General features: G+C 44.2%; 2 protein-coding genes and 1 pseudogene across 6 annotated transcripts in view; all 3 read right to left on the reverse strand.

The window, feature by feature from the left end:
• LOC101108416 (zinc finger protein 160-like) overlaps nt 1–15,340 on the reverse strand; it is an 86,653-nt gene extending 71,313 nt beyond the window's left edge. For both annotated transcript variants that reach the window (XM_042231180.2, XM_060399070.1), the window contains exon 1: nt 15,260–15,340. The gene's annotated coding sequence lies outside the window, so the exon portion shown is untranslated. The remainder of the gene's footprint in view (nt 1–15,259) is intronic.
• LOC121816390 (bolA-like protein 3) overlaps nt 1–15,340 on the reverse strand; it is a 29,080-nt pseudogene extending 13,740 nt beyond the window's left edge.
• LOC101112635 (zinc finger protein 665-like) lies at nt 8,150–21,762 on the reverse strand. Of its 4 annotated transcripts, XM_060398976.1 has the most exons (4): nt 19,184–19,909; nt 18,606–18,676; nt 15,260–15,386; nt 8,150–13,097 (listed from the first exon to the last, which is right to left on the reverse strand). In XM_060398976.1, exons 2-4 carry the CDS (start codon nt 18,618–18,620, stop codon nt 10,504–10,506), a joined length of 2,736 nt encoding a protein of 911 aa, XP_060254959.1. In that variant the 5' UTR covers nt 18,621–18,676; nt 19,184–19,909; the 3' UTR covers nt 8,150–10,503. The 4 variants fall into 4 exon arrangements, with proteins under 4 accessions (XP_060254959.1, XP_060254960.1, XP_060254962.1 ...); XM_060398977.1 differs by lacking the exons at nt 18,606–18,676; nt 19,184–19,909 and adding an exon at nt 21,712–21,762; XM_060398979.1 differs by lacking the exons at nt 15,260–15,386; nt 19,184–19,909 and adding an exon at nt 21,712–21,762.
• Between the last annotated feature and the right edge of the window lie 2,992 nt (nt 21,763–24,754).

A 24,754-nucleotide genomic window follows, 5' to 3' on the forward strand; every position in this document is an offset into this window, starting at 1 on the left:
TCATCAAGAGGCTCTTTAGTTCCTCTTCACTTTCTGCCATAAGGGTGGTGTCATCTGCATATCTGAGGTTATTGATATTTCTCCCTGCAATCTTGATTCCAGCTTCTGCTTCTTCCAGCCCAGCACGTCTCATGATGTACTCTGCATATAAGTTAAAAAAGCACGGTGACAATATACAGCCTTGATGTACTCCTTTTCCTATTTGGAACCAGTCTGTTCTTCCATGTCCAGTTCTAACTGTTACTTCCTGACCTGCATAAAGGTCTCTCAAGAGACAGCTCAGATGGTCTGGTATTGGGATCGAACCCAGGTCTCCCGCATTGTAGGCGGATTATTTACCAACTGAGCTATGAGGGAAGCTCCTCTGGGATTTTACCAACAGTTATTTTAGAGGTTGCATAATGATTCTTGCCCTTCCAAAAGACATCACAAAATCCACTCCATGGAGTCAATGCTGTGGGGAACCTTCTGGATTCCACCTCCAGGGCCAATGCACCCATCCCTCCCTGTGGGCTCAGCTCAGGCCTTGATTCTAACACACTGCAGGGTAACAGTCCTCTTCCCAACTCCGCTTTCTTCCTTCCTTCTCAAATGTGATCATGACTTTCCCAATCAACCAAAGCACACAAACCTCAGTCACAGCATCTGTGTCCCACGGAAACTGAGCTAAGACACTGTGGCCTGCCCCCCTTCCAGGCAACCCACAATTAGCCATGAGCCCACATCCAGGTCCTCCAGTCAAAACTGAGACCACCCTTGTCAACAGTTCCACACAACATGTTCCCACAACTGTTGCAGGGAAGAGCCAATGCTGATTCCAAGTTGGACCTGTTTCTTTGCCTTGCTTCTCACTGCTGTGGTTATTGTAATCATCCATAATGGCTGGCCTCAGAGGACCCTACCTCTTGGCCTGACTGTTAAACTAAAGTGCCTTTGTTGAGCTCACAGGGAGATATTCTGACCTCTCAAAGTGTGAATGCCTGCAGGAAAGAAGAGATGAACACAGAAGGCTGGCTGTCCCTGAGATGTACTGCAACACTGATGGCCCTTTACTGATGGCCCTTTTTACCTTACTTCCTCACTGCCTCTCCCTCTCGATCCTCCCTTCTGACTTTATTTCCTCACTGCTTCTTTAGTTTCATAAAAGAATCTGGCATCCAGACACCAACAAGATGGCTATTTTGAGATATTAGTTAGCCATCTTCTTGGTCGGCTGGTTTTCAAAATGAAATCGCATTGTTTGCATCAAGAAGTCGTCTTCTCAAAGCACTGGCCTCTCTCATAGGTGGCAGAGCGAGCTTGCACTGGGTCCCACCACTATGCTTGCAACACACGGATATACCATTCATAAGGCTCATCCAGAGGCCAAAATTTGCCTCCTCTCACAACTCTCCTAGACCCCCAGTAGCTTCCTCTCCACTTTCCCACATGTTTTCGCCAGTTTTTTGTGCTCTGTTGAGCAACAGGGCTAAACAGCAGAGACCACTGGGCCTGGGCAACACACAGAAATATACAAGCCACATATGCAAGGGCACTGGGCACTCAGTATGCTGCTGCTGCTGCTGCGGCTGCTGCTAAGTCGCTTCAGTAATGTCCGACTCTGTGCGACCCCATAGACAGCAGCCCACCAGGCTCACCCGTCCCTGGGATTCTTCAGGCAAGAACACTGGAGTGGGTTGCCATTTCCTTCTCCAATGCATGAAAGTGAAAAGTGAAAGTCAAGTCACTCAGTGGTGCCCGACTTCACGACCCCATGGACTGCAGCCTACCAGGCTTCTCCACCCATGGGATCTTCCAGGCAAGAGTACTGGAGTGGGTTGCCATTGCCTTCTCCGATGGAGACCAAGAAACTGTCCCTCCTGGGAAAACATGCCCGGAACTGGGATATCACAAACTTTTAAAGGTGTTTGAGATTTGGCTCGACTGAGCTCAGTGAAGAAGTCATAGGAAAGGCCCCAATCTCACTGCCATCTGTGGTCCCTGAGTGAGCTAAATGGAAGATACCCCAGCTCTTTAAGGAAGCGGGGCCTCCTTCACAGCCTCTTAGATTCCAAAGCTTCTGGCCATTCTAACCACAGTAAAATCAGTATCCCCCACTCTGAGTAGATAAACTGCTGAAAGCAATGTGTTTCCCCACCACAGCCCTCATTATGAAGTCTCCCATTAACAGGATTACCAATCCTCACAGGCTTGGATTCTTAAGATCGTATTATCCAATCACCCCAAATGTTGCACACCAAGACCTGAGCCTATTAATAACTCTGTCTCTACATCCCAGAGAGCTGTGTTCAGCACTCGTGCCACTGGCTTCATAATTCTAGGACAAACTCCCTTCTCCAATTAATTTTAATTAATGAAGACAACCCACTTCTACTGAACTCTATCAAAGGTCTGTTAGCTAGAAACATTTTCCAAAAAAATTTCTCTTAATCTCTGACAATATTCCACCAACAGTTCAGTTCAGTTGCTGAGTCGTGTCCGAATCTTTGCAACTCCATGCAGCACATCAGGCCTCCCTGTTCGTCACCAACTCCCGGAGCTCACTCAGACTCACGTCCATGGAGACTGTGATGCCATCCAGCCATCACATCCTCTATCGTCCCCTTCTCCTACTGCCTCTAATCCCTCCCAGCATCAGAGTGTTTTCCAATGAGTCAACTCTTCGCATGAGGTGGCCAAAGTACTGGAGTTTCAGCTTTAGCATCATTCCTTCCAAAGAACACATCAGGACTGATCTCCTTTAGAATGGACTGGTGGAACTCCTTGCAATCCAAGGAACTCTCAAGAGTCTTCTCCAACACCACAGTTCAAAAGCATCAATTCTTCAGCCCTCAGCTTTCTTCACAGTCCAAATCTCACATCCATACATGACCACAGGAAAAACCATAGCCTTGACTAGATGGACCTTTGTTGGCAAAGTAATGTCTCTGCTTTTTAATATACCTTCTAGGTTTGGTCATAACTTTTATTCCAAGGGGTAAGCATCTTTTAATTTCATGGGTGCAATCACCACCCGCAGTGATTTTGGAGCCCAAAAAAATAAACTCTGACACTGTTTCCATTGTTTCCCCATGTATTTCCCATGAAGTGATGGGACCAGATGCCTTGATCTTCCTTTTCTGAATGTTGAGCTTTAAGCCAACTTTTTCACTCTCCTCTTTCACTTTCACCAAGAGGCTTTTTAGTTCCTCTTCACTTTCCGCCATAAGAGTGGTGTCATCTGCATATCTGAGGTTATTGATATTTCTCCTGGCAATCTTGATTCCAGCTTGTGTTTCTTCCAGCCCAGCGTTTCTCATGATGTACTCTGCATAGAAGTTAAATAAGCAGGGTGACAATATACAGCCTTGACGTACTCCTTTTCCTATTTGGAACCAGTCTGTTGTTCCGTGTCCAGTTCTAACTGTTACTTCCTGACCTGCATATAGGTTTCTCAAGAGGCAGATTAGGTGGTCTGGTATTCCCATCTCTTTCAGAATTTTCCAGTTTATTGTGATCCACACAGTCAAAGGATTTGGCTTAGTCAATAAAGCAGAAATAGATATTTTTCTGGAACTCTCTTGCTTTTTCCATGATCCAGCGGATGTTGGCAATTTGATCTCTGGTTCCTCTGCCTTTTCTAAAACCAGCTTGAACATCTGCAAGTTCATGGTTCACATACTGCTGAAGCCTGGCTTGGAGAATTTTGAGCAGTATTTTACTAGAGTGTGAGATGAGTGCAGTTGTGCAGTACTTTGAGCATTCTTTGGTATTGCCTTTCCTTGGGATTGGAATGAAAACTGAACTCTTCCAGTCCTGTGGCCACTACTGAGTTTTCCAAATTTGCTGGCATATTGAGTACAGCACTTTCACAGCATCATCTTTCGGGATTTGAAATAGCTCAACTGTCCATCACATCAACTAGCTTTGTTCGTAGTGATGCTTTCTAAGGCCCACTTGACTTCACATTCCAGGATGTCTGGCTCTAGGTGAGTGATCACATCATCGTGATTATCCGGCTGGTGAAGATCTTTTTTGTACAGTTCTTCTGTGTATTCTTGGTACCTCTTCTTAATATTTTCTTCTTCTGTTAGGTCCATACCATTTCTGTCCTTTATCGAACCCATCTTTGCATGAAATGTTCCCTTGGTATCTCTGATTTTCTTGAAGAGATCTCTAGTCATTCCCATTCTGTTGTTTTCCCCTATTTCTTTGCATTGATCACTGAGGAAGGCTTTCTTGTCTCTTCTTGCTATTCTTTGGAACTCTGCATTCAGATGCTTGCATCTTTCCTTTTCACAGCTGTTTCTAAGGCCTCCCCAGACAGCCATTTTGCTTTTTCGCATTTCTTTTCCATGGGGATGGTCTTGATCCCTGTTTCCTGTACAATGTCACGAACCTCTGTCCGTAGTTCATCAGGCACTCTATCTGTCAGATCTAGGCGCTTAAATCTATTTCTCACTTCTACTGTATAATCATAAGGCATTAGATTAAGGTGATACCTGAATGGTCTAGTGGTTTTCCCTACTTTCTTCAATTTAAGTCTGAATCTGGTAAGAAGGAGTTCATGATCTGAGCCATAGTCAGCTCCTGGTCTTGTTTTTGCTGGCTGTATAGAGCTTCTCCATCTTTGGCTGCAAACAATATCATCAATCTGATTTCAGTGTTGACCACTGGTGATGCCCATATGTAGAGTCTTCTCTTGTGTTGTTGGAAGAGGGTGTTTGCTATGACCAGTGCATTTTCTTGGCAAAACTCTATTAGCCTTTGCACTGCTTCATTCCATATTCCAATGCCAAATTTGCCTGTTACTCCAGGTGTTTCTTGACTTCCTACTTTTGCATTCCAGTCCCCTATGATGAAAAGGGCATATTTGGGGGGTGTTAGTTCTAAAAGGTCTTGTAGGTCTTAATAGAACCATACAACTTCAGCTTCCTCAGTGTTACTGGTAGGGGTATAGGCTTGGACCAACGTGACACTGAATAGTTTGCCTTGGAAATGAACAGAGATCATTCTGTCTTTTTTGAGATTGCATCCAAGTACTGCATTTCGGACTCTTCTGGTGAACATGATGGCTACTCCATTTCTTCTAAGGGATTCCACAGCCTGGTCTAACTCAATGAAACTAAGCCATGCCCTGTGGAGCCACCCAAGATGGGCGGGTCATGGTGGAGAGGTCTGACAGAATGTGGTCCACTGGAAAAGGGAATGGCAAACCACTTCAGTATTCTTGCCTTGAGAACCCCATGAACAGTATGAAAAGGCAAAATGATAGGATACTGAAAGAGGAACTCCCCAGGTCGGTAGGTGCCCAATATGGTACTGGAGATCAGTGGAGAAATAAGTCCAGAAAGAATGATGGATGGAGCCAAAGAAAAAACAACACTCAGTTGTGGATGTGACCGGTGAAAGAAGCAAGATCTGATGCTGTAAAGAGCAATATTGCATAGGAACCTGGAATGTTATGTCCATGAATCAAGGCAAATTGGAAGTGGTCAAACAGGGATGGCAAGAGTGAACGTCGACATTCTAGGGATCAGCAAACTAAAATGGACTGGAATGGGTGAATTTAACTCAGATGACCATTATATCTACTACTGCGGGCAGGAATTCCACCAACAACATTCCCACAAATAACCAGGCCTCATTACTTGAAGCTAACTGCTCCTTTTCCATCTGCCCCACATAATCACCTTAGGTTTAGTGTATCACTGACAGTCAACCTTGATGCACAAAAGCTAAAATTATCCCTCAACTGTCTTCAGGTTCTCTGATTTTTTAAGATATTTCCCCACTATTATATGCCACTTTCCACTTCACCTGTCAGCAATCCATAATTCAGCATTATCCACACTGAGTCTCATTGACTGGAAAACTACCAACCAAAACTCTCACTTCTTTAATTCAAATAAAAAACTAGTATCACATCAAAGAGGCTTCCCAGGTGGTTCAGTGGTAACAATCCTCCTGCTAATGGAGATGCAAGAGATGGGGGTTTTATCCCTGAGTCAGAAGATCCCTAGGATTAGGAAATGGCAACCCACTCCAGTATTCTTGCCTGGGAAATCCCATGGACACAGCAGCCTGCCGGGTTACACTTCATGGGGTCTCAGTCAGAAATGTCTGAGCAGAGAGTCCACTTTATATTTTTCTTTGATTCTAAAGCTCATACCAGTAACCAGCATCACTGGAAATTATCTCCTAAAATGAAGAGTCTCTGTAGTCAATTTATTACCCTGGTCATATAAACCAGAAAAGGACAGTAATACACCTCCCTAACACTCGAGAAAGAACTCCAGCTCCACCACCAGTTGCAAAGATCAAATTCTAAGTTAGTTCCTGAACAAGAGTTTTGGTATATTAACAAAATTATCAAGTACCAGGTCTCAATTATAATGACTTTCCCTCTAACTATATATTTCATGCACGATATATGTTACCTCAGGATTTTACACTGAAAGGAAATTAGACCACGGGCCTCTCAAGGTAACAATTGAATTTACTTGGGGAGGAAAGGCTGGAGGATTAGGAAAGTCCTAAGTGACCTGAGACCAGAGATATGGAGTAGAGGGGACCCTACGCGCGGACCTTAACAAGACTAAAGAGCAAAAAAATTACCTCACTATTCCTGGGGCAACTGCACCTACCACGTTTCGGCTTCAGGAATTCCTGTAAACTCACGTCTGAGTGGAGACAGCAGAGACTTCCAAGCGGTAGGTTTCAAAGGAAAGGGAGAATGAGGGTCTGAGCCTAGGACACAGGCCTGAGTCTGGACGTCAGAAGGGCGGGGTCCGGCGAAGCGTACATGCTTGCTCCTCCCTTTGGATCCAGAGGTGTCTTGTCAGGATTAAGTAGTACTTGAGGGTCTCTCACGTCTTGTGTCATACCATTGATTGCTCATTAGTTTAAGTACTGTACCACTTTTAATAAAACCTTAATATTCTGTGGGGTAGTCACACTGGAAAGAAAGGTTTTGGCATAACATTTGGAGTCCTGCATGTCCAACGACAGAGGATGAGATGGTTGGATGGCATCACCGACACAATGAGTTTTGAGTAAATTCTGGGAGTTGGTGATGGACAGGGAGGCCTGGCGTGCTGCAGTCCATGGGGTCACAAAGAGTCGGACATGACTGAGCAACTGAAACAAACTGTACTTGGAGTCCTACTGATGAGGCTGAAGTGATTCAGAGGCCTGGGAAGTGAAACCTGGTCTGCTGTCCAGGTTGGGGTTGGGTGGGAGTTGATGTAAGGGGGCTCGTGGGGAGGGGCTGGATGTGGTGTGCTAGCTGAACGCATGAATATTCCTGTAATTAGAATTAATCTAAGCAGTTTAAGTAAACAAGAACTGGCTTCGTGTACAGATGACAAGCTAGAATGTGAAACACACAACTCTTAGAAAGGGCTACTTCATACTAACGCTTTTAAGGAGAAAAATGGCTTGACATTTCACTTCTTCAAGGATCAAATTTATTAGTCACTGCAGTGGCCCAGTGACAGTGCACCCTGAGGGGAATGCAGGATGGAGAAAAGCAGACCTTATACTGTGTTTTGGACATTCTGGCCTTGGTATCTCAAGAAGGGCCTCTTGGGTCCATCCACTTCTTCAGCGAGTCCAGAGAAGTTTGGGGTAGACTCTCCTGGTTTTCAGATCTCCTAGTTATTGGTTGATGACCCCCATTTTGTTTGGCAGTGTATTAACATACATAGCGCCCAGTTAAAAGACACTGAGTAGAACTTCCCTGGTGGTGCAGTGGTAAATAATCTACCTGCCAATGCATAGGACCCGGGTTTGATCCCTGGTCTGAGAGGATACCATGTGCCTCAAGCAACTAAGCCCGTGCTACACAAGTACTGAGCCTGTGCTCTGCAACAAGAGTAGCTACAGCATGAGAAACCTGCACACAAGTAACTAGAAAGTCACTTCTGCTGGCTGCAACTAGAGAAAGCCTACATGCAGCAAAAAAAAAAAAAAAAAGGCTCAGCAGAACCAAAAAAAAAAAAAAAAAAGACATTGAATCCTCTGGACTGACCAAAAGAAGCATTAAAATGCCAGTCTCCAACCATACCCCAGCCAAGTTTATGTGCAGAATTCATAGCCTGATTGCTGCAAAAAGAGAAAGGACCCAGCACAATGAAGACTTAGCACGGCAAAAAATAAATTTTAAAGATTTTTAGAGAGAAAAATACTTTTAATGAGAAATGCATTCTTCTTGATAAAAGTTTGTGTTCCATGCTTATGATGAGAAAGCTTCAAATACTTATATGACGAAAACTTGTTTACATCATTGTAATACTTAAGCCAATACTTCAATGTAATATTCAAATAATATTTCTAAAAATCAAATATCTTGTCACATAGTAACATAGGTAATTGTGAGAGTCATGTACAGAGTAGAAAGCCATGTACTACCAGGGAATACAGAGAAGTAAAGACACAGCCTAAGCTTAAGGCGTCAACAAATGAAGTAAATATCCAAGAAGAAATGCTGTAGGGGAGGTAAGATTACTTCTTGTTGGCTGGATCAGGAAAGACCTTAGAGGGCAGAGGTAGTGAGTTATAACTTAAAAAACAAGTATAATTTTGAGCTGAGAAATAGACACATGGAGAGAATACTCTTCAGGATGGAAATAATAAGCAAAAGACGAGAACAGGAAATTACAGAGCTTGGAAAGAACTTACCCTCAGAACTCTCGAAAGATACAGCTCCTACCCAGCTCTAAAAGGCTAGCAGCCAGGCTTACATTTATCACAAAGGAAACTTGAGAAAATCAACCATACAAAATGATACCGACATTTATGTTCCCCCATTACCATTTCCGGAAAAGGCAATGGCAACCCACTCCAGTACTCTTGCCTGGAAAATCCCATGGATGGAGGAGCCTGGTAGGCTGTAGTCCATGGGGTTGCTAAGAGTCAGACAGAACTGAGCAACTTCACTTTCACTTCAATTTCAATGTAATGGAATGTCGATCACTTGATGGTAATTAGGCAATTTACTTCTTGTTGAAAATTGGAATATATTTTCTCTCATTTCTTTGTTGTCTGTTTCTGAAAGATCTGTCAGTTGTGGACAACAAAGCACATTGTAAAATATGAAATCTTAAGAAGACACTAGAATTTATTTTCACCAAAATTATCAACTTGGCACTATTTATATTTCTATGTGTACTAATTGATTGAACTCAAGTCCTAAAGGAACTGTCTTTCTTTACACTTACAGGGCACCTACTATGTTCCCTGCTATTGTCTACGTGCATTTTAATGTTACAAAAGTCTCAAAATAGCCCACTGACTTAAGGCAGGAAAGAAATGTAAATTAAACATTAAATCTGGGTCATAACATGGATAGAAAAAGTAACGCTAAGGAAAAACTATTGAAAAAAAAAAAAAGAAACAGGATGGCAGGATTTAAGATATTACCACTGAAACATATATATTATCATATGTAAAGAAGCCAGTGGGAGTTTGATATAAGAGCAAGTGCTCTGGGACAATCTGGAGGGATACGGTGGTAAGAGAGGTGGGTTCAGGAGGGAGAGGACATATGTATGCCTATGGCCTACTCATGTTGATGTACAGCAAAAACCATCACAATACTGAAAAAAACAAAAAATTAAGTAATGGTGTTAGGCCTGAACACAGAATCAAAGCATTCCCACACATAAAACATTTGTGTAGTTTTCCTCCAGTTTGAATTTTCTGACGGTCAGAATATATTCTGATACATTTTACTCTACTTATGTGTAAGTTTTCACTGCGGTATGGATTTTCAGATGATCTGCAACATCATTCCTTGTGATCAAAGGGTTTGCCACATAAATAACATTTATGTGGTTTCTCTGCTGCATGATCTGCCTAATGGGCGGTTCATGCTGAACATGCACTAGAAACTCTGCCACATTCATTTCACTTGTATGTTTTTGATACAGTATGAATTCTCTGAATTATAAGGCCTGAACACTGACTAAAGGCTTTGTCACACTCACGACATTTGCACTAAAATGTTTCTCACAACTGTTGCATCTCTAATGTTTCTCTCTAGTATGGATTCTCTGATGGTTTCTAAGTTCGTCATTTCAAGTAAAGCACCGGCCATATACATCATATTTATTTGGTTCCTCTCCTGTCTGAACTGTCTGATGATGAGTTATGCAAGACTGTGCCTAAATGGTTTGTCACAATTTTTATATTTGTAAGGTTTTCTCCAGTATGAACTCTCTGATGAACTGCAAGGTTTGCATTCACACTGAAAGCCCTGCCACATATACCTCATTTATATGGTTTCTCTCCACTATGAACTCTCTGATGGACAGCAAGGTTTCCAGTACAAATAAACACCTTGCCACATACAACACATTAATATGGTTTCTCTCCAGTATGAACTCTCTGATGAACAGCAAGGCTTGAACTTACACTGATAGCCTTGCCACATATACCACAATTATATGCTTTCTCTCCAGTATGAACTCTCTGATGAACTGCAAGGCTTGAACTTTGACTAAAGGGATTGCCACATACTTCTCATTTATATGGTTTCTCTCCAGTATGAAGTCTCTGATGAACTGCAAGGCTTCTAGTTCTACTATATGCCTTGCCACATACATCACATTTATATGGTTTCTTTCCAGTATGAACTCTTCGATGAAAAGCAAGGTTTGCAGTATGACTAAACGCCTTGGCACACACATCACATTTATATGGTTTCTCTCCAGTATGGATTCTCTGATGAAGAGCAAGGCCTGTTGCTTGAATAAAGGCCTTGCCACATACATCACATTTATATGGTTTCTCTCCAGTATGAACTCTCTGATGAACAGCAAGGCTTGAACTTAGACTGAAAGCCTTGCCACATATACCACAATTATATGGTTTCTCTCTAGTATGAACTCTCCGATGAACAACAAGGTGTCCAGTACGACTAAATACCTTGCCACACAGATCACATTTATATGGTTTCTCTCCAGTATGAATTCTCTGATGAAGAGCAAGGCTTGTTGTTTGAATAAAGGCCTTGCCACATACATCACACTTATATGGTTTCTCTTTAGTATGAACTCTCCGATGAACTGCAAGGTGTCCAGTACGACTAAATGCCTTGGCACACACATCACATTTATATGGTTTTTCTCCAGTATGAACTCTCCGATGAACAGCAAGGCTTGAACTTACACTGAAAGCCTTGCCACATATACCACAATTATATGGTTTCTCTCCAGTATGAACTCTCCGATGAACTGCAAGGCTTGAAGTGTGATTAAAGGCATTGCCACACACTTCACATTTATATGGTTTCTCTCCAGTATGAATTCTCTGATGAACTGCAAGCCTTGTAGTCCTACTAAAGGCCTTGCCACATACATCACATTTATGTGGTTTCTCTCCAGTATGAACTCTCTGATGAACTGCAAGGCTTGTAGTTTGACTGAAGGCCTTGCCACATACACCACATTTACATGGTTTCTCTCTAGCATGAACTCTCCGATGAAAAGCAAGGCTTGAACTTACACTGAAAGCCTTGCCACATATACCACAATTATATGGTTTCTCTCCAGTATGAACTCTCCGATGAACAGCAAGGCTTCCAGTATGACTAAATGCCTTGCCACAGACATCACACTTATATGGTTTCTCTCCAGTATGAACTCTCCTATGAACATTAAGGTGTCCAGTATGACTAAATGCCTTGCCACACACATCACATTTATATGGTTTCTCTCCAGTATGAATTCTCCGATGAACAGCAAGGCCTGTTGTTTGAATAAAGGCCTTGCCACATACATCACATTTATATGGTTTCTCTCCAGTATGGACTCTCCGATGAACAGCAAGTTTGCCGGTATGATTAAATGACTTGCCACACACATCACATTTATATGGTTTCTCTCCAGTATGAATTCTCCGATGAACAGCAAGGCCTGTTGTTCGAATAAAGGCCTTGCCACATACATCACACTTATATGGTTTCTCTCCAGTATGAACTCTCCGATGAACAGCAAGTTTGCCAGTACGATTAAATGACTTGCCGCACACATCACATTTATATGGTTTCTCTCCAGTATGAACTCTCCAATGAACTGCAAGCCTTGAAATTTCACTAAAGCCTTTGCAACATTCATCACATTTATATGGTTTCTCTCCCTTATGAGTTCTCTGATGAACTTCAAGTTCTGAGTTCTGAGTAAAGCATAGGCCACATACATCACATTTATATGGTTTCTTTCCAGTATGAAGTCTCTGATGAACTGTATGGCTTGCATTTTGACTAAAAGCTTTTCCAGAAACATTACATTTAGATGGTTTCACTCCAGTATGAGTTCTCTGATGATTTTCAAGGTGTGTACTTTGTTTAAAGCAGTGACCACACACATCACATTTATATCGTTTCTCTCCAGGATGAATATTCTGATGAACTGCAAGGTTTCCAATTTGAATAAAAGCCTTGTCACCTACATCACATTTATGTGGTTTCTCTCCAGTATGAATTCTCCAGTGAATGGCAAGTTTGGTAGTTTGATCAAAAGCCTTGCTACACACGTCACATTTATATGGATTTCCTCCTGTATGGATTCTTTGATGTCCAGTGAGTTCTGAGTCCTGAAGAAAGGTTATGTCACATTCATTACATTTGTAAGGTCTTTTCTTTTGTGTTTCATGGTCTGGTAACAGTTCTGAAGGATGCATAACAGCATTCTCATGTTTATGAGAAAAGCCTTTGCAGACATTACAAGTTCTGTGAGGTGGTAAACCTGAGGCGCTGACGTTTGTCACAACTTGACTACATTCAAAACTTATCCCTTCAGATTGTACCATTTGCAATTCATCCTGAAAGCTTGATCCGTGCCTTTCAAAAGGTCCATTTTCTGCATCACTTCTACTATGATGATCTCTTCCATCAGTGAGATTTTTGTTATGGGATGTAGACATTTCCTTGTCATTTCTTTCATCATATGTCCACAGACAATCAAAGTCATGTATATTTTCCTGAATCTTCCTGAGGCGAAAATCTTTGATTTCAAGGATTTCAGCTCTTCCAAACATCACTCTTTGAAAAATTTCCCCTTTACCACTGTTTGCTTTGGCCTGTAATTTCTTGACCATATGTATATGAGACATATCTACAAGACATAAAGAACCACAGATATTCTATTAATTACAATTCATAAATAAATTATTTCCTGTTGAACACATGATATTATACCAAAGGTCATATCCATCCTGAAGAGAATTATGAATCTTCACAATGATGATCTTAAAACGATACAACACTAAAGGAATATAACTCTTTAAAAAAGAGTGATCATAGGTAATTCAAATTAATTTTAGGGTAGTATAGTTTCAAACACAATCAGAAAACATTCATTTTATGCAAACTCACGTCAGTTCACAAAGAAAATGTATTTTCCCACCATGACCTCAAAGCTCACCCTACGTTGTACTAAACACATTGCTGTCTCATAATTGAGGAGAAACTAATGGTATATTGTACACACTTTATGCACACTTATACTTATTTAAATGGTAAAGAACATACAGGCCTAGAGAGGTGACTCAGTGGTAAAGAAACTGCCTGCCCATGGAGAAGACATGGCACAGAGGGATATAATCCCTGGATAGGAAAGATCCCCTGGAGCAGGAAATCAAAACCCAGTGCACTATTCTTGTCTGAAAAAAATTCCACTGATGGGAAAGCTTGGTGGGCTACAGTTCATGAGATCACAGAGTCAGACAGGACTGAGCAACTGAGCATAAAAGCGTCAATCAGGCAATACATGGGAATGGTAAACAAGGCAAAAGAAGCATTCTAATAAATAATGTGAAAAATAAATGAGTTAGTAACTGTTCCACAAATACTGCATTGAGAAAATAAAGACTATATATAAGTTGATTGAGAAAATACAGTATATATATAAGTTGATGAGCCACAGATGCTGAGCTTGCATTGTAAAACTACTCAAGCCCGTGTGCCTAGGGCCTGTGCTTCACAACAAAAGAAATCACCACAATGAGACACCGTGCTTCCCGCAACTAGGGAGTAGCCCTCTGGTGTCTCAAATAGACAAAAGACCACACAGCAAAAAAGACCCAGTACAAGCCAAAGGAAAAAAAAAAACACTTTGCCTTCATCTCTGTGGGTGCTACAGCACCACTGGCGGGTGCTGTACATTTCACATGTCAAAGAACACAGCCGTAAGTTAGGGAGAAGAAAACTCTCCTGTGAGAGTTCACAAACATTAAACATCTGTTCTCTCACAGAACTCTCCCACCTGGAGAGTTTCCCAAACACTATAAATGGTGTGGCTTCCTCTCTGTCCTTGTGACCTGTGATCACACTGTGGATACTTTCCCACTCATCTGGATGTTTGCTATTAGCACCTCATTCTCCACAATCCAGGGGTCTTCTTCCTTGTGCCACAAGAAAGGAGATAACGTTCAGATCAGAAACAGAACTTCCTACTCAGAAGTAATGCCATATACTGTGGCTTCTTCCAGAATCCCACCTTTCTTTTTTAAATAAATGCTTCTGTTATTTTTAATACATTAGGGTACTCATTTCTTCTGGATCAGGTGAGTGTTCGTTGCTGCTTGGTCTTTTCTCCAAGTTCAGCAAGTAGGGGCTACACTCCAGTTGCAGTGCCCATGTTCCTCACTTGCTGCGGCTTCTCCTGGGTGCACGGGCTTCAGTAGTTGTCCCATGTGGGCTCAGTAGTTGCAGCTTCCAGGCTCTAGAGTGCTGGCTCATAGTTAAGGCACACAGGTGTAGCTGCTCTGTGACGTGTGGGATCTTCTCAGACCAAGGATCGAACCTGTGTCTCCTGCATTGGCAGGTGTAGAATCCAGCTCTTTTGTCAGCCAAGGAATGCAGACATTATAAACTGACAGAAAAACACTTCTCATTAAATTTACTCTCTGCCTCCTTCTGAATGCACAGGGAACAGTATAATATACAGTACAATATGCAGGAGGTATCCAGTTCCTGTCTAAGAACTACTGAACCAAGAACACAGGGCTAGAAAACAGGCAACTGGAGATTTCACAGTTTGAAATCAGCTTTATAAACACTTGAGCTGTGGAGAAACTCCTTGTGCATCACACAGTGGGCAGGTCACCTGAAGGAAAGTCAAGTTTAAATGCCTGATGCCAATCAGGAAGCTTTACATGTGTGAGTCAACAAGGTTTTGAACTTAGTCAAGAAAAACAGGGGATCTCAAAAGGTACAGAGGGAACATGCAAAGGTACCCCAGAGCAGATCCCCACTTCAGGGGGAAGTGACCCTCACCCACAGACAGCAGGTTCCTGAGAATCTCCACCATCACGTCCTTGTACAAGGTCCTCTGGGCAGGGTCCAGGCATTCCCACTCCTCAGGAGTGAAATCTAGGAACACATCCTTGAAGGTCAATTGCGCCTGAAATGAAAACAGATTTCACCAAAGGGCCCTGAGGAGGATTCTTAGTTTCACACAAAATGAGAAGAGGTGAGAGGGGTAAAGCTCAATTCACTTGAAGTAATATACTTTCTGATAGATCCATTAAAAGCTGCTTGAAGCAAACTGTTGGTCTCTAATCTAATTTATAATTTCCTCTTTTTCCCTAAGATTATGATGTCTTGCAATCAACATGAATTTGTCATGTATGTGGACAACACATGAAAAATACACAAAGTAAAACCAAGACTGGGTTGTCTATGCAGAAGTATTACATTCAACACAGTGAGTGACACAGTGTCACTTACTAGATGAGTTACAGCAACACTGGTGTCTTCAGAGACAACAAAGTCCACAGCAACTTTGAAAGAACACACACTGTGATGATGACGACATCATCACACTGACGACAGGTGTTTCAGCATGTCCTACACACTAAGCATTACTCTAAAGACTTCATACGGATGAACTTGTCATCAACATAACAGCACGTTAGAGAAAGATCTGTGTCCACCTTACTGGGGAGAAAACTCTGTCAGTCTAAGAAATCGCTCAGATCAAACAGCTAAGAAATGAGGCAACAGCACCTGAGCTCAGGTGGTTGGGAGAGACAAGTGAACCTAAAGAATCAACCAGTTAACTAGCAGAGAAGGAAAGGGCATCCACAGAGAGTTCCCTGAGAATACATGAAACAAGTTCAAGGAAGCTGAAATACAATAGAACAGCATAAATGGTCACGATACAGGGTCACACATTCTCCATGGCAACCCTCACAATGTCAATAATCTTACTACAATTTACATCATTCATGTGATGATGTAGAAAAATCAACACCATGAAATAAACTTAAGAGACAACTGAAACTGCTACACAGCATACACCATTATTTATGAGGATGTTTTTGTAATAAAACCATGGAGTCACATACCCATGCATTCATGCATGCATGTGTAAACACACAATTGATTGAAACAAGTAGAGCTGTCTTTATTTTTTTCTTTCATTCTATCAAAATGCATTCAGCATCAGCTTTGTGCCTCAAACTTGAAATACAGCAGTGAACATGATGGAGCTTACAATCTAGCATCCAGCCAGCCAATTTCATCCACAATTTTAATGTTACTACTGAAATCAGTGCTCTGACACAGGCCTGGTGCTAGGACAAGATTAAACAGAAAGTCTTCACCTACACTGAGAAATCAGACAAGGTCTCTGTGAGGAAGAAACACTTAGGATTGGTAAGGTGGGAAACGGAAGAGTGTTGCAAGCAGAGAGAACAGCCTGCGTGCCTGCTCTGAGGCAGGAAGATATTTACTGAACAGAAAGTCAGCCAGTGTGACTGGGACACAGGGAATGCAGATGGGGTGATGCCAGGTAGAGATAATTTATGCAAGATCTATGGATTTTGGACTTTATTCCAAAAGCTAATGGAAGTCACTGAAGAATGTCCAGGAGGAACGTTAGATGCTGAGATTTGTTTTTCAGAGCTCAATCTACTGTGTGTGGAAGTTGTTGTTTACCTGCTTACTCATGCCAGACTCTTTGCAACCCTGCTGAGAGCAGCTCAGCAGCTCCTCTATCCATGGAATTCTCCAGGCAAGAATACTGGAGTGGGTTCCCGTTCTCTTCTTTCATTGTACTTCTTCCTTCAGTAACTTTGTCAACATTCTATTTCTTTTTCAAAGCTTATTTATTTTGCTTACGTTGGGTCTTTGTTGCTGTGAGTGGGCTTTCTCTAGTTGCAGCTGCAGTACACAGGCTTCTCCTTGCAGTGGCTTCCCTTGTTTTGGAGCACAGGCTCTAGAGAGTGCGGGCTTCCATAGTAATGGCTCCCAGGCTCTAGGGCCCAAGCTTAGTAGTTGTGGCCCATGGGCTTAGTTGCTCTGAGGCATCTTCCTGGACCTGGGATGGAACCCGTGCACCCTACATTGGCAGGAACATTCTTAGCCACTGTACTACCAGGGAACTCCTCAACATTATCTTATTCTAGTTCAAACACTAATAATAATAGTAATAATACAAGTAGAAAATAACATACAGGAGATTTCTTCCAATCTTTATAAAATACCTGTATTTAACAATATGTGGCCCTCCCTAGGGGTAAATGGTTAAGAATCCACTGGGCAATGCAAGAGATGTGGGTTGTTGCCTGGTCTGAGATCCCACTTGCTGAGGGGCAACTAAGCCTGTGAGTCTCAATTCCTGAGCCAGAGCTGTAGAGCGCAGGAGGTGAAACTACTGAAGCCGGTATGCTCTAGAGCCTGGGCTGCAAGACAACAGAAGCCACCACAATGAGAAGTGTGCACACTGCATCCAGAGAGTGGCCACCACTCGCCAGAACTAGGGAAAAGACACTGAAGCAATGAAGTCAGAGTACAGGAAATAAATATATTTTAAAATTAATAATGTGATTTTTATCCTTAGTTTTAGCTATGTACTTACTAACAAAATCCAAAATTTATTATTTCATTCCATTAGGAAAATACCGAATCAAGATTAGTAAAGTTGGAGAATTCCCTCATGGTCCAGTGGTTAAGTTCCCTCACTTCCACTGCACGGTTTCAGGTTCAATCCCTACTCAGCGAACTAAGACCCTGGAAGCTATATCATGTGGTCAAAAAGAAAGAAAAAAAATTAGTAAGCCTGATTTCATAATTTAAATTAGATGGTGTAGCGAACCACTCTCTAGCCCTGACATCGCTTTCTGAACATACCATTCCATTCCATTCCCAAACACTTAAGTTTTCAAGGAGGTGCTCATTTAGTTTCAAATGTGCTATAAAAAGTTATAACTGATTTCCACTCATTGGCCTCTTTTGCAGATTTTCCCGTGTACTGTACATGTAAATACCTGTGGTCCATGTACAGCTTCTTTACCATGGTTGACTGAGAGCAGACAGCGCATCCAGATGGGCCCTCAACAGTCCCTGTTGCCCAATAGCACTGAGACCCTGTCTCCAACCCGTGGGTGAGAAGCCCTGCCCAGGATGGTGCCCAGGGGAGCCTCCTCACAAGGGCCAGGTCACCAGGTCATAGGGAGACCAGATCTAAGTGGAGCTGACAGAGCCTGAGGGAAGGCCCCGGGTGAGTGTGCATATACAGGAGTCACACAGGACACTCCAGAGTCAGACACGATTAGCGAGTCCTAAGAACAGCATTTCAGGAAGGCAGTGTGAGAATCCACTGAGAATATGACCCTACCTGAGAAAGAGCCATGCCTGACTCCTATTCTTTCCTCTTCTGGGCCTCTTTGTCCATGAGTCTTCACAGTTCTATCATGAAAGTTGAAAACATGTTGTTTAATGCTTAAAGTCAACACATCCCTCCTTTCCTCATCCCCAACCACACACATAAGGAAGCCCTAACCATGTGGAACAGACAGTCCTCTGTGGTCACTGTCTCAGGAGGGACTCAGCACAGTCAGCTCCTGCAGAGAGTCCAACACGGGACTTTACCACAATTTCCTTGGATCACACTCCTCTCCTGGTGAGGCCTCATGCACAAAGCAACAGGGGGCACCTCCGCTGCCCCCACAATGACCTTCAGGTCACACAGCAGGCCCTGGTCCAGCCCCACTCGGAGCAGAGCACCCTTCCCTCCCCCAGGGCCTGATCTCAGTCTCAGAAGTGGAGGCTAAGAGCCCTGGTGCTCAGTGCAGGATCCAGATCGGAATCATCTGCGCTCTGTGCACATTCCTGGGGCGAGGCCCCACACGAGAACCTGAGGAGCCTGTCTGATCGGGGAGAACCGACTAACCAAAGGAGTATGTGTATACATACCATACACCCTGTGAGCATGTGACACATGTGTATAGTGTGAAATATTTATCACAATCCACTAATGAACACACCCATCTCCTCCAAATTCCCATGTTCTGTGTTTGGTGAGATCACCGATGACATACTCTCCTGACAAATTCCCAGCATGAAGTAACAGAACAGGATTAACTATAGTCAGCATGCTGCACATGCCTCCCCAGGAAGCACTCATTTTACAACTCAAAGTCTGTACATTTTGACCAACATCCCCCCATCTTCCCCACCTCCCAGCCCCAGAGGACCACCATGCTACCCTCTGGTACTAGTGAGTTTCATTTTTTTTAATATTCCATATAATGGAAGGACATATAATACCAGTCTTTCCCTGTCTTAATTCACTTACCATAATATTCTCTACATTCATCCAACTTATCCCAAGTGAGACAAATCTCCATAATTGTTTACAAGAAAGTCGCTATTGAATGAACAAATGTTTATCCCAAGCTACAAAAATAATTAAATGTAAAGAAAGCAGAAAGCCAAAAGTAAAACCTACACAAAGAACATGTTGAAAGTTCCTTGAAAAGGCATCATGTAGTAAGTGAATCAGTTCTTGCCCCATTTTTTCTCTCCCATAACCTCTATTCCGCATCAGGAAGAGCGAAGGGGGTGACCCACAGCTGAGAGAATCAAGTCACTGCCACAGCCCCCACCTCACTGGCTCTACACATGGCATGCTGTTTTAATACAAATGATTACAAAATACATATGCCTCACAGACAGAAGTTTTGCAATTCTCATTCTGATCTGTATAATTTAAAGAAGAGTTGCATTAGATTTTAAAGCCAAGAATCAATGTATAACGACTTAATAATTCTTACCCAGCTGCTTCAGCACTCTTCCGGATCTAGTCCCCACCATCACCTGCACACTAGCTGCTTCACTTCATTTGGTTGATCTATTTCCCTGCTTCTTTCTACATCTCCCTTTCTCTGCTTGCATCTCTGCTCTCCTGCTGTGCCTGTCCTCCTCTCTACTTCTTCCCTGCCTCCCATCCCGCCTCTCTCTGCCATCTGTTCGCCTTCAAGTTGCTTTCTCTCCAACCTCCCTGGTGATCCTCAATCTCCATGGATTTCTGCTTTCTTCTTCCACCTCTGCCCTCCCTTCCTCCCAACTCTCTGGCACTCCCAAGTGGCTATGCCTCCCTTCAGCTCGCTTTTTTTCTCAGCTCTTCCAATCACTAGGAGTCCCCTTTCTCTCCCACCAGGATATTGTTGCTCTGGTTCCAGCTCTTGTATCCCCTTTGCGGGCTGTGTGAACTACCTCTCTACTGTCGCCCTCTTTGGGACCCCTGATTTACAACCCCTCTCCCTTGAAGGCTATAGAAGGGGGCGGTAAAGGATGAGATGGTGAGATACCATCCCTGGACTCAACAGACATGGATTTGAGAAAACTCTTGGAGATACAGGGCTTCCAAAGAGTCGGAATGAACAACCACCTCTCCTATGTTGCTCACCCTTAACTCTACGGAGTCCCTGCTTTGCTCTGAATTTCTCTCCTTTCCCCACTCGCTAACTTCAACGCTCATTCTCTTTCATGAAGCTGTCTCTTTCAAGTTCCCCACAGTCCTCTTCACTGCCATCGCTTGTCCCACAGGCTTTTCTCAATTTTCCATTTCTCTAGGAGTCGCTGTCTCTGCTTCTGATCCCGCCTTCCGCCCACTATTTACAGGGTAGGAGACTGAATAAGAAAGGCCCTCCCGCAAGAGCCAAATTCCAGCGGATGGTATTTGGGGCCAAAGTGGGTGTCACGTGGTAGGTGTCACGTGGCTGGTTCAGGTCAGCTCCCCCAATCAGGGATCAGGGGAAAGGTCACTCTGAAGGGCAGAAGGACCGTCCTGAGGAGACGTGAGGACAGACGGCTGGGAGAGAGGGGGTCTCAGGAGTGGGGCAGGCTCCCCAGAATCCCAGGACCGGGGAGAGAACGCTGCCCTCCGAGGCCGGGGCGGCCGGCGAGGCCTCCAGGGCCCGAGAAGGAGAGGCTGAAGAACGTGGAGCGAATAAACCACCTCACCTAATAGAATTGTATGTGGTGCAGAAAGGATAGAGGGGTCAGTGAGGTCAGTAAACGGTTTTAAGCCGGGAAAAGGTGCGAAACTCAGCGTTTCAGTGTTCCAGAAGCAGGAACCGGCTTCAGTGCAGACTTAAACCAAAAGGCAGGCGCCCCTTCGCCGGTGGGGCAAAAGCGGGGATTTAGAGTCAGGCTCAGAGGTTAAAGCGTCTGCCTCCAACGCTGGAGACACGGGTTCGATCCCTGGGTCGGGAAGATCCCCTGGAGAAGGAAATGGTAACCCACTCCAGTATTCTTGCCTGGAGAATGCCATGGACGGAGAAGCCTGGTAAGCTACAGTCCACGGGGTCGCAAAGAGTCGGAAACGACTGAGCGACTTCACTTGATTTCACTTCAGAGTCAGTAGCGACCCTCACATCCGGGGTACAAGGAAGAGGATACCGCGATAGGCAGGCTTGACTCCAAAGACAGAAACTCACCCCGCGCTGGGACCTCCAGCCGCCGCTCTCCGCCTCCGCGCAGGTCACAGTGCGCGCACGCGCAGACAAATAGCTGAACGGCCGGCAGGCGGGGCCAGGCCGTCAGCGGGTAGGTGGTGGAGAGAAGCCGGACCAGCATAGGGCCTTTGAACGGCAATGGGGAAACTCGCTCTGTGGCGTGGCGGGGCGGAGCGTCCCGGCGCGGAGGCGGGGCTACTCGTTGCGGAGGGACGGGGCTACGCCGCGTGGGGCGGGCGCGTCGGGGCGGGGCGGGCGCGGCGTCGGGGCGGGGCGCGCGCGGGCGTCGGGGCGGGGCGCGCGCGTCCCGGCGCGGCGGGGCGGGGCCATTCGGCGCAGCGTGGCGAAGCGTCGCGGCGCAGAGGGCGGAAGTGAAGTGAAGTCGCTTAGTCGTATCCGACTGTTTGCGACCCCATGGACTTTAGCCTACCAGGCTCCTCAGTCCAGGCAAGAATACTGGAGTGGGTTGCCGTTTCCTTCTCCAGGGGATCTTCTCGACCCAGGGATCGAACCGGGGTCTCCCGCATTGTAGGCAGATGCTTTACCGTCTGAGCTACCGGGGGGCAGAGGAAACTAATTCAATACTGTAATCACTGCTAAAGGGGACTGCAGCCACGGGACTGCTTGCTCCTTGGAAGTAAAGTTATGATAGAACTACATGGTGTGTTAAAAAGCTAAGGAATGACGTTGCCAACAAAGGTCCCTATAGACAAACTATGGTTTTTCCAGTAGTCAGCTAGTTCAGTTCAGTTCAATCGCTCAGTCGTGTCCAACTCTTTGCGACCCCATGAATCGCAGCACGCCAGGCCTCCCTGTCCATCACCAACTCCCAGAGTTCACTCAAACTCACGACCATCGAGTCAGTGATGCCATCCAGCCATCTCATCCTCTGTCATCCCCTTCTCCTGCCCCCAATCCCTCCCAGCATCAGAGTCTTTTCCAATGAGTCAACTTTTCGCATGAGGTGGCCAAAGCTAGGGATGTGATTAAAAAAGGGATGTGAGAGTCTGTCCATAAAGAAAGCTGAGCATAGAAAAATCGATGCTTTTGGATTGTGGTGCTGGAGATTAGTGTTGAGAGTCCCTTGGAGAGCAAGGAGATCAAAGTAGTCAACCCGAAAGGAGACCAACCATGAATAGTCATTGGAAGGACTGATGCTGGAGCTGAGGCTCCAATACTTTGGCCACATGATGCAAATATCGGACTCACTGGAAAAGACTTAGAGGCTGGGAAAGATTGAAGGCAGGAGGAGAATGGAATGATAGAGGATGAGACGGTTAGATGGCATCGCCAACTCAATGGACATGAGTTTGAGCAAACTCCAGGAGATGGTGAAAGACAGGGAAGCTTGGCATCCACGAGGCTGCAGTGAGTCAGTCATGACTGAGCGACTAAACAACAGCAACAACAACAACACATCACTGATAGGGCATAGACTGGGAATTTGTGGAGGGTGTGTCTGTTTTTTTTCCCAGGGAAACAGGGGGCCTAGTGGGGGTCTCAAATCAGTGATAATGGGGAAGGGTGGCTCTTGGCAGTAACCCTTTTCCTGGAAGTGAAGTGGCAGAATTCTTTAATCTTTGCTCTTTTCCATAATTACAGGATCCGAAGTAAGCTTCAACTCTGTCATCAGAAGCTATAATACCAAGAAAAGTCAAAGAAGATAAATACACATGTAATAGTTAAAAATAGAACCTTAGGAATATTAACCCAATAATAATAAAAACAACAAGGAAGGCTTGAGAACCTCGGTGTATGTACCTTAGAACTTTGGTGAGGGGCCCTGCGTGTTCCTTTGGGCTGTGTTGTGTCTGGTCCTGTCACATCTTAGAGACATCAGTACGTGTTGGAAGATGTTCCTCTGAATCGACAAGTCAGAGGTCTGGGTTGAACCAGAACCCAGAGGTTATATTGATGCCAAAATCTTGGCTCTCTGTGCAGAAATGCCAAACCGAAATATTTGAAATAGAAACACAGAGACAGACTTATGGAGGATAAACAGCAGCTTTATATATGTGGGAGGCTAAAAGGGAACACTTTAGGCCCCCTCCCTGGTGAGTAGGGAGATGTTATATCGTCCGCTAGGGATATATGCTAAGGATCAAGGCAGTAACAGTCTTGTATTCTTGTTTCCTCTGCAAAGTTGTAAAAGGATGGGGTTGGTGACAAGATGAAGTTGTGTGCAGGGTCTTAGGTGGTCTGGTCTCCTAATCAGTGCAGTGATAAAGAATCCACCTGCCAGTACAGGAGACTTGGGTTTGATTCCTGGGTCGGGAAAAACCCTGGAGGAAGAAATGGCAACCTATTTTGTGTCCATTGGGTCACAAAAGAGTTGGACACAATTGACCCGGTGTCAGCATCCTTCTTTGATCAGCATCTGTTCTGCCCTTTGACTCACAGAAGGTCATGGAGGCTGCAGTCCTGCCTATAAGAAATGGGAACCAAAAAGGCCTCTGTGCCTGGAAGCCCCACAGGGCCCTGCTCTGCAGCCTCAATACTAGGAAAAGTATTTTCCATTTTGCCATTTCTCTGATGATCACGGGAAAAAAAAGTCCTTGCACAGCATCCTGGATATTATGTGTATGATTAGACAGTAATGAACTATTATACTGATGTAACTAAATTATCCCCTCATTTCCTCTTTTACCAACTGTGCGCTGGTGAAGAAATAGCTGCTGAGAATAAGCCTTTCTTCATTAATAAAGTGAAAAAGCAGGCAGTTGTTTTCTGTGCTCTGAGAAAAATCTGCATGTGAATTGTCCACGTTCCAGATGCAGACAGTACACACGGATGTGGACAGATGTGGTGTAACCTTAAAACAGTTTGGCCCAGACACCTCAGGGAAAGTCTTCATGAAATTCCAGGAGTAGATATACTGAGGATTTAGTACATATGAAGTAGTAAACACAAACTGAACTGAATTATCCAAGAAATACTCAACATTGTTGGGAAAACGAAATTAAACACGAAAGTGATTGGGCCTGGAAATGATCGTTCTGATCGTGTAACACGCAGGAAGGTCAGG

The sequence above is a fragment of the Ovis aries genome, chromosome 14 (assembly GCF_016772045.2).
Source record: "Ovis aries strain OAR_USU_Benz2616 breed Rambouillet chromosome 14, ARS-UI_Ramb_v3.0, whole genome shotgun sequence".
Lineage (NCBI taxonomy): Eukaryota > Metazoa > Chordata > Mammalia > Artiodactyla > Bovidae > Ovis > Ovis aries.

What these genes read in the sequence shown, in the direction of transcription:
- LOC101112635 (XM_060398975.1), bottom strand. Translation starts at nt 19,394, where the DNA reads ATGAGTGCTTCCTGGGGAGGCATGTGCAGCATGCTGACTATAGTTAAT. An exon ending in TGGGAATTTGGAGGAGATGG is followed by an intron (nt 18,677 to 19,254) that starts GTGTGTTCATTA and finishes CTTTCATGATAG; the next exon opens with AACTGTGAAGACTCATGGAC. An exon ending in CAGGCATGGCTCTTTCTCAG is followed by an intron (nt 13,098 to 18,605) that starts GTAGGGTCATAT and finishes TATGTCTTGTAG; the next exon opens with ATATGTCTCATATACATATG.